General features: G+C 31.6%; 1 protein-coding gene across 1 annotated transcript; it reads right to left on the reverse strand.

Annotated features, from left to right (window-relative positions):
• Positions 1-4,146: 4,146 nt before the first annotated feature.
• On the reverse strand, positions 4,147-8,892 carry LOC146931565 (uncharacterized). The gene is made up of 8 exons (XM_085703061.1): positions 8,627-8,892; positions 8,436-8,531; positions 7,365-7,475; positions 6,975-7,284; positions 6,511-6,601; positions 5,952-6,285; positions 5,047-5,195; positions 4,147-4,895 (listed from the first exon to the last, which is right to left on the reverse strand). The coding sequence occupies exons 1-8, from the start codon at positions 8,861-8,863 to the stop codon at positions 4,382-4,384; spliced, it is 1,842 nt and encodes a 613-aa protein (XP_085559187.1). The 5' UTR covers positions 8,864-8,892; the 3' UTR covers positions 4,147-4,381.

Here is an 8,892-nt window from a genome sequence, read left to right on the forward strand (position 1 = left end):
ACTATCTCACAAGTTTTTTCTTTGGGTTATATTTGTTTTGCTGTGATGGGATATTCTCTTGTAATATAAACATATAATGGATTTATTGTCAAAAAATCCTTATTTTCTTGTTATGTTTCTTTACTATATATGTATCAAATATATTTTTAATTACTTTTTTTTTTTATAATAAAAGTTTAGGTGAGTTGGATTTCAAGGGTCCATTAAAGTTAGGATATGCCTCAAAGCTCAAAGAGTGCTATCAAAGATATTTACATATCATCTAGTAAATAGGTCCTCGTATTTGCAATGGGAATTGAACTCACGCTCTTATGGGGTATGAGCGAAGTCTTTAATTATTTTTAAACATATTTTTAATTACTAGTCTTATTTGATAAATGGACCAAAACTGCAATTAAGCTAAAAAGGTTTAAGTGCAGTTTTGGTCCCCCTATTTTAACCATTTTGTGAAATTGGTCCCCCTATTTTAAAATTCGACAGTTTTGGTCCCTCTATGTAATAATTTGTGGTGATGTAACATGTTTTAAATAAAGTTTTTAAGGAATTTTTCTTACGATTTCATCGATGTTGATATTTTATCATCTTCAGATCATATACCACGACATTTAAAACCTACTACATCACCTTTTTTAGTTAAAAAATATGATGGAGAGACCAAAATTGTCTAACTTTAAAATAGGGGGACCAATTTTACAAAAAAAATGAAAATAGGGGGACCAAAATTGAAATTAAGCCAAAAATAAAAGATATCATGTTCTTCTTCATCATCTAGTTTCCTAAATCATCAATAACTATTTTGGAAGATTTGTTTTTATTGACTTGAATTATAGACTAAAAAATAAGAAAAATTACAACTTTTATACCAAATTTGAGTGAATTGATTAGTCTTGATTTGATTTATGTATTCTCAGTAAAAAGAACGTGTATATTTGAAATTGTCGATGTTTTCTTAACATATTAGGAAAAGGTGTGTGTACATATTAAATTCATTTTATGAAATTAGGAATGTTACTTTTTTGACATAATTACGACTAAAAAATAAGAAAAATTACAACTTTTATACCAAATTTGAGTGAATTGACTAGTCTTGATTTGATTTATGTATTCTTAGTAAAAAGAACGTGTATTTGGAATTGTCGATAGGAAAAGGTGTGTGTACATATTAAATTCATTTTATGAAATTAGGAATGTTACTTTTTTGACATAATTACGACTAAAAAATAAGAAAAATTTCAACTTTTATACCAAATTTGAGTGAATTGACTAGTCTTGATTTGATTTATGTATTCTTAGTAAAAAGAACGTGTATTTGGAATTGTCGATAGGAAAAGGTGTGTGTACATATTAAATTCATTTTATGAAATTAGGAATGTTACTTTTTTGACATAATTACGACTTAAAAATAAGAAAAATTACAACTTTTATACCAAATTTGAGTGAATTGACTAGTCTTGATTTGATTTATGTATTCTTAGTAAAAAGAACGTGTATATTTGGAATTGTCGATAGGAAAAGGTGTGTGTACATATTAAATTCATTTTATGAAACTAGGAATGTTACTTTTTTGACATAATTATGAATAAAAAATAAGAAAAATTACGACTTTTATACCAAATTTGAGTGAATTGACTAGTCTTGATTTGATTTATGTATTTTTAGTAAAAAGAACGTGTATATTTGGAATTGTCGATATTTTCTTGATATATTAGGAAAAGGTGTGTGGACATATTAAATTCATTTTATGAAACTAGGAATGTTACTTTTTTGATATTCAACAATATGAATATTGTTGAATGCTTCACTTTTAGACTAGATTTTACAAATTCAATTCATTGTTAGATTTATAGGTTTTCTTTTTAAAGGAGTGTGTACATATTAAAATTTATTTTATGAAATCAAAAAATTTATTGTTTTGACTTAAAAGGACACTTGACAAACGAAATACACACGTGGAGGCCAAATTAGAAATCATAAATATATATATATATATATATATATATATATATATATATATATATATATATATATATATATAAACAAATAGTTAGCCAAATGAACCTAACCATCTTTATTGTGTTATAATTTTTTTTCCCACTTTCATCATCTTTTCAGCATTACCATAATCACCATCTTTCCAACATCATCAACATTGAACCTAACCATCCCTCCTCATCATCATCATCGTTCCTTTCTCTTCCATTCTCATCACTACAACTTTTTAATATGTACTTTTAGTCATCCTATTTTAACGAATCCACAATTTTAGTCCTCCTATTTCTGATTACACAATTTTGATCCCCCTATTTTTTAAAATTTAGACATTTGGTGCCTCCCATCAATGTGACTCTTAGTTTCTGATGACGTGGCAATTAATTGAGTGATGTGGCAATAGAAGTATATATGCTTAAGTGGAGTTTTTTTTTAAATAATGCTTAAGTGGAGGAACATTAATGCTTCATTGGTACTGTAAAACAGTATATAATTTGGGACAATTTTTTCCGAAGCGACAAATAATTTGAGACGAGGGAAGTATAAGTTTAAAATACAATGGTTAAATTTGAAATTTTTTATTGATCAATAAAACGATATTGAACGGTGTAACATTGATGTACCATTACTTCGGTATAATTTGATTCATCCTCGTATGCATGTATATACCCCCACAATCCTCTAGACCTACACTAATCTAAAAACATTAAGGAATAAGTCAGCAACCTACATCCACTTGATTTTGACCAAAAGACATATTCTATTCATTTAAAATAGGGTTAATTATTCTAATTGACGTTTTAATATACGTGAAGTCTGAAAATGACATTGTAATAAAAATGTCATGAAGGTTGAATTTTTTTCTTCATAAAAGTGTAATTTGAGATTCTTCTTATTTTTTACCTCATATTTTTCCTATAGGCATAAAGTTTAGAAAAATGTCATGAAGGTTGATTTTTTTCATAATTTTTTACAAGCATATTTAGGACATTAAATTATCGCTTTTGACATAAAATTAGAATTTTCCGACAAAAGACATATTTCTTATGAATTTTTAAAGCAACAAAAGTTCAAAATAAAATAAGGGAATTCTCGATTTAGAAATCGAATTTTTAGTTGATTTTCTGCCGACACCTCTATAAAAATACATAGGTAAGATGTGATAAGTTTTGTAGTATTCTGACTATGTTTCTATTTCTTTTGATTTTTCAACCAAAACATACAAAATCGTAATTTTGCTTTAGGTAGGCATATATTAATTGGTCAAATTTCGTTCACTGATTTTTATAGCCTATATTTATAACATCATAATAATCCCAACCACTAAATTTTGGAGTTTTTAAATGTCGGACGGATTAATTCTGAACTTTCGCGTAATTATGAATATCTTTAACAATTCATAATTAATTCATCCGGTTTAAAAACTCTAAAATTTCATCGTGAAGATTCTTATGATGTTGTAAGCATATCCACAAAACTAGGGAACATAATTGAACTTGAGACTTAATCTTATCTTATAATTATATGTAAAATGAGCACAAAAGTATTCAAGTAAAACAATCAATGCGGTTCAACATTATTAAAAAAAAAAACGTCGTTTTGGAAAGTGAACTTAGATTGATAAAAGGTTTAATTGCTATTTTCGTCCCTTAAGTTTTTTTTAGTATCGCTTTGGTCGCATAAGTAATAAAAAGCCCGTTAAGTCCGTTTGAGTCCTTTAATTTCATTTTCGTTACACTTTTTGGTCCATTCCATTAGGTTTGATAAAAAAAAAACCTTACTGTTGTACACATGTCATTATGGCGTTGGTTTTGGAAATTCTTATTATCATTTTTCTTCATCTTCATCAAAATCTTCATCATATTCATCAACTAAACCCAGGAAAAAAAAAACAGAAGCTGGTAAAGTAAAAAACTCTCTCTCTTCTCATCTCCTCTCCCTTGGCCTCTCTCTCTCTCTCTCTCTCTCTCTCTCTCTCTCTCTCTCTCTCTCTCTCTCTCTCTCTCTCTCATAACATCACCATTTTTCATCATGTTCTGTTCTTCATGTTCTTTAACAGATTCATCATCATCATCTTCACCAATAAACGCTTTATGTATCTATCTGAATTATTATTTGATAAGTGCTTTGCACACCCAACATCATCAATAAAAGTAATGAAACCAAAAAATCATTATTATAAAATAAGTGCGATGTAAAACAGAACCTCTCCTTGATCACAGTACAGCAACTATAGTCCAAGATTAGTGGTCAAGGGAGAAAATAATTTTCAGCGTGACAAAAAACCATAATCAGCTGTTACATATAGTCATAAATATTGAATAGTTATTATCAGCAATAAGTGCTAAATAAAACTTCACTATACTCTAATTCCAAAATCTTCCTTCAATTATCATGCACTAGCTTTATCAGCACCTGCCAATTTTCTTCTCTGTTGATGCTCAGCAACTTTATAATCAATCACTTCGCGGAACAAGCTTTGGTCAAGAACACAGTCCTTGCTTCCATACACAGCAGCTTGGACACTTGCCATCAGTTTTGCTATTTCCCTTCCAGAAAATCCCTCGGTGTTAGCCGCAGCTTCCTTTATGATATCATCAGTCATTCCTTTTATCTCTATCTTTTGTGGGTTTCCTTTCAATAGTCTTTGGACTAAACCAGGTTTTCTTGATCCAGCTTGGGCAATGTACTTGTCCAGATAGAGCTTAAGAAGTTTATATCGCTCGTCTTCTCCGGGTAAGGGAAATTCTAGGACCTCATCAATACGGTCTGACACGGCTGAATCGAGATCACCGGGACGGTTTGTGGCAAGGGCAAGGACTATGTCTTTGGACTGGTCACCGGTACGAGAGAGGAGCGCATTTAGTGCACTTCTTTGTGCTTCACTCATGTAAGTCTTGTTCCGCCTGTAAAATTTACCCAATGCAATCAATTCGCTTGGTCAACTTTGGTGCAAGAAATGTTGTTTTCATATCGTGCTGCATATTAATATTGTGCAACCTTTTTTTCCTCTTTGGAGAGAGTAAATGATAAAAACATGAAAGAAGTGTTGCTTACTCGCACAGAAATGCATCAGCTTCGTCAATGAAAAGCAATAAACCCCTTTTTGACTTCTTGGCCCAATCAAACAATTGGTGTATCTTCGTGACAGCCTGCGACCCAAGTGGCGCAACATCTCCCCCGGTCATCAATGCATAATCTAATCCCTGCAGTGTATCCAAACAAAAATGAGACAAAATAACGATACCACTTTTGTCTCTAAATAGAAGTCTTATTTGAAAAGAAAAAAAAGTCCATAAATATAAGCTTCTTTCCAAATAATTAAAGGAGAAGTTTGGAATACACTATATAACTTTCTTCATATGTATGAAATTGTAAAGATGGTACTTATAATAAGGGGCAGAGGTAGTATATCTAAAGGAAAAAATACTGTTTAAAAAATTATGAGCACAAAAAAACAACTGTAAGGGATATACTTTAACGTTTCTTAAAATATGCAATAACCCAGAGCATGATACTTAACATCGACTTCTATTCCCCTAAATAAAAAAGTAATTCAACTTGTATTGAGAACTACATTCCAAAGAATCAAGAACTTAAAATTGAGTTTACAAACACACTAGGGTAAAATAAATTTAGAGAGCCTTGAAAACAGATTATTTTAGATTCATCAGTTGAAAATTTATGAAAAGGAAAATGGAAAAATACTTGAAATGAGAAGATAGTTTTGCTAATATAATCATGACATATGATAAAATAAAATCCATCACAGCATAAAATTTAAACTTCACTAGAACATAGGAAAAACCAAGGTAGATAGTATTTTAAACTTCTCTAGAACATAGGAAAAATCAAGGTAGATAGTATTTTAAACTTCTCTGGAACATAGAAAAAACCAAGGTAGATAGTATGAAACACTAGAAAACTGGAATAAGATCGATAGAAAAAGTACAAAATCATACAGATCTACGAGCCAACTCTCTGGCAGCCATTGTCTTTCCTGTTCCTGGAGGGCCATAAAAAAGCATGTTTCTGAATGGTGCATGATGTTCTTTTGTATGCTTAGTTGCAGATGCCAGCTGCCCAATTCTGTTATTAAGATCAGGATGCAAAATTACATCACCAAAATCATTTCTGACTTTTGAAGCAGATTCTAGATCAGTACGTCGGGACAGGGAGCTCATGATACGAGACAACGTGCCAGACCAGGGGTATTTCGCTATGGAGGACTCCCGGATCAATGATGGTTGTCCCAATATTCTATCAACATATCCCCATATAACCCGTGCACCTTCCCTACAAACATCAAGTCCAATGTGAATACAAACTACGCATACAATTCAAACGACAACAAAGTACAATTTTTCTATTTGTACGAAATAGACAGATAGAGAAGATGAGCATTTGAAGTTGAATATCGGTAAAAAAGAACAAGGCTTGGCAAAAATAATATCTGATTATGTTTTTGCCCACCTTCCTCATTTTCAGTAGCTCATTAGAAACTTTGTGAACAATTTATACCTTGTCGTGTAGATTCCTGCTGCCAGAGCAGTAACTCCACCAACTGCTACAACTAACTTGTCTTGATCTGTTAGAATGGCTTTTAAACCCCCTGCAAAAGATAGACTGAATTTTCAAACATAGGGATTTGTGTGGAGTTTTTCTAACTAACCTAGTCGAGTAAAAACACTAATGGAGCTAATCAAACAAGTTAATATAAAATACATCATGTAAAAGTAAATACAACCCCAAAGTACTACATTACTAATTAATGAGTAAACAACATCAGGAAAGTAAAATAGATAAAATTACATATTGCTACAAAAATCCACATGAAATTTCTTTTTAAAAGCAAAGTATACACACTATTAATGATTCAGTCATGTATTCAAATCAGCAAATGCATAAATATAGAGATGACCGTTGTCTTTTAAGATTGTCAATGTAACCATTTGCACAGTGCATACTGACTAGTAAAAATGTACCTCCAATATGGTCAAAAGTAGCATTTATGGAAGCAACCCATTTTTCTGTTTCTAACTTAGCGGTATCATATATCTTTCGCCTTCTAACATCCTCAGTTTGCGTTAATACAAGTGCGTCTGCTTCTGCTTCTGCTTCAGCCTTTACTTTGATTGTCTTACGATCAATCTCAGCGATCTCTGCCTCAGTCTGCATTAGATTTGCCTGAATCTGTTCTTCTATTGCACGCCGAGCTTGCTGCAGTTTGATTGAAGAATCTTCCTGCATTTTCACTAGCTCTTGGTTCCTTGCTCTCTTTTGTTCATTTTCTGCCTTACAATAATAATACAAGAATGAGAAAGACTATTAAAATGACCAAAATTAAAAAACTAAACTTTCGAAAGATTCAATACCTGCATCCTCTTCCTCGTCAACTCATCCTTATACTTAGCCAACTGGGATTTGATTTGATCCTGAAGCTGTCCAAGCTTCTTTTTTTCCTCATATGTAATCCTTTGTCTCTCCTGCAAGAGAAAACAGTTGAAATGCTGGAAAGAAAAACACAAGATACACAAATGAAAGTAAAAGTTTTCAAGCTAATTAATATTCAATTTTTTAACTTTGAAGGATGCTTGCAAATTGCAATTAAACAAATTCATTTTCATCATGCAGCTAGAACTTATAAGGCGATGGATATGATTTATTAAACTATGAGATGACTTGAAGGTAATGATATGATTTATTAAACTTTGAGACGACTTCAACTTACAATAACTAAAAATTGAAAATCCCATGCAAAGTGTGCACGATTAGGAAAACGGAACAGTTTCCAACTGTGTGTTTGGTTTCACAACAGGGAGAGCAAAAAGTGATCCCGAACATACATTATTGATTTTCACATGTTTGGGTGATGCCAATTGGAATTGATTTTGACTCTAAAATTGATTCTAACTTGAAGCTATATTTTGTAACTTTTGACTCCAAAAGTGATTTTTACACTCAAACTTACTTTTCAATCACTTTTACTTGAACACATCCAAACATTCAACTTAGTGTATGTTTGGTTTCACTTCTAGAGGATCCAAAATTGATTCTAGAAATATAAAATTGATTCTGACATTTTTTACTAGCCTCCAACATAATTGAATTTGCCTCAAGAATTGATTCTACTTAAAGCAAGAAATTGTAGCTTCTAATTCTAGAACTGATGTTTACACTCAAATTTATTGTTCAACTCACTGTTACATGAATATATTGTAACATAAATCACTTCACATTCAACTCAATTTTATCCATAATCAATTCACTCAAAAACAATTTTTTGTTAAGCATAACCAAACATACACTTATTCTTAACTAAAATCAATTTTACTAAAACTAAATCAATTTTTGTCGAAGCAGAACCAAAAACATACTAAAATTAAGAACATAAAATAAAATAAAAAATAAATAACATATGGTTTTACTAGGATAAACAAACTTACAGCCTCATGTTGAGCTCTGATTTGATTAGACTCAACAACCTTTGCAGCGAATTCAGCTTGTTTTTCATCCTCTCTCTTTTTAATATTCTCAAAAACCTTCAACAAAAAAAAAAAAAGACAAATTAAAAATAAATAAAAAAGAAAAGCAAAAGGGTATGAATGGAAGAATGAGAAGGGAATAAAAATTCAACATTTTTGCCATGAGGAGAAGTAGCGATATCGTGTAGGGTTTTGGCTCCTTTGACGAGAGGTTCTGGATCAAACCCAGCAGAGGTAGTTCTTGGATTGTTGTTTCGGAATTTGGGTGGCGGCGGAGGGGTTTCGGGATCGTCGGAAGGAGGTGGAGCGTCGGAGAAAGCGTGGTGATGAGAGAAACCGGATGCGGCCGCGATGGCGGAAAAGAAACCTACGGCGTATGGTTTCGCCATTGTTGAGTTGAGGTTGTTTTTGTTGGGTT

This window comes from Medicago sativa, chromosome 4 (assembly GCF_051527215.1).
Source record: "Medicago sativa cultivar Bolivia chromosome 4, Bolivia_mono, whole genome shotgun sequence".
NCBI lineage: Eukaryota > Viridiplantae > Streptophyta > Magnoliopsida > Fabales > Fabaceae > Medicago > Medicago sativa.

Excerpts from the sequence above, each read along its gene's own strand:
- LOC146931565 (XM_085703061.1), bottom strand. The coding sequence starts at position 8,863 with ATGGCGAAACCATACGCCGTAGGTTTCTTTTCCGCCATCGCGGCCGCA. Across the intron at positions 7,476-8,435 it reads TCAGAGCTCAACATGAGGCT|GAGAGACAAAGGATTACATA; the intron begins GTAAGTTTGTTT and ends TTTCTCTTGCAG. Across the intron at positions 7,285-7,364 it reads TGACGAGGAAGAGGATGCAG|GCAGAAAATGAACAAAAGAG; the intron begins GTATTGAATCTT and ends TATTATTGTAAG.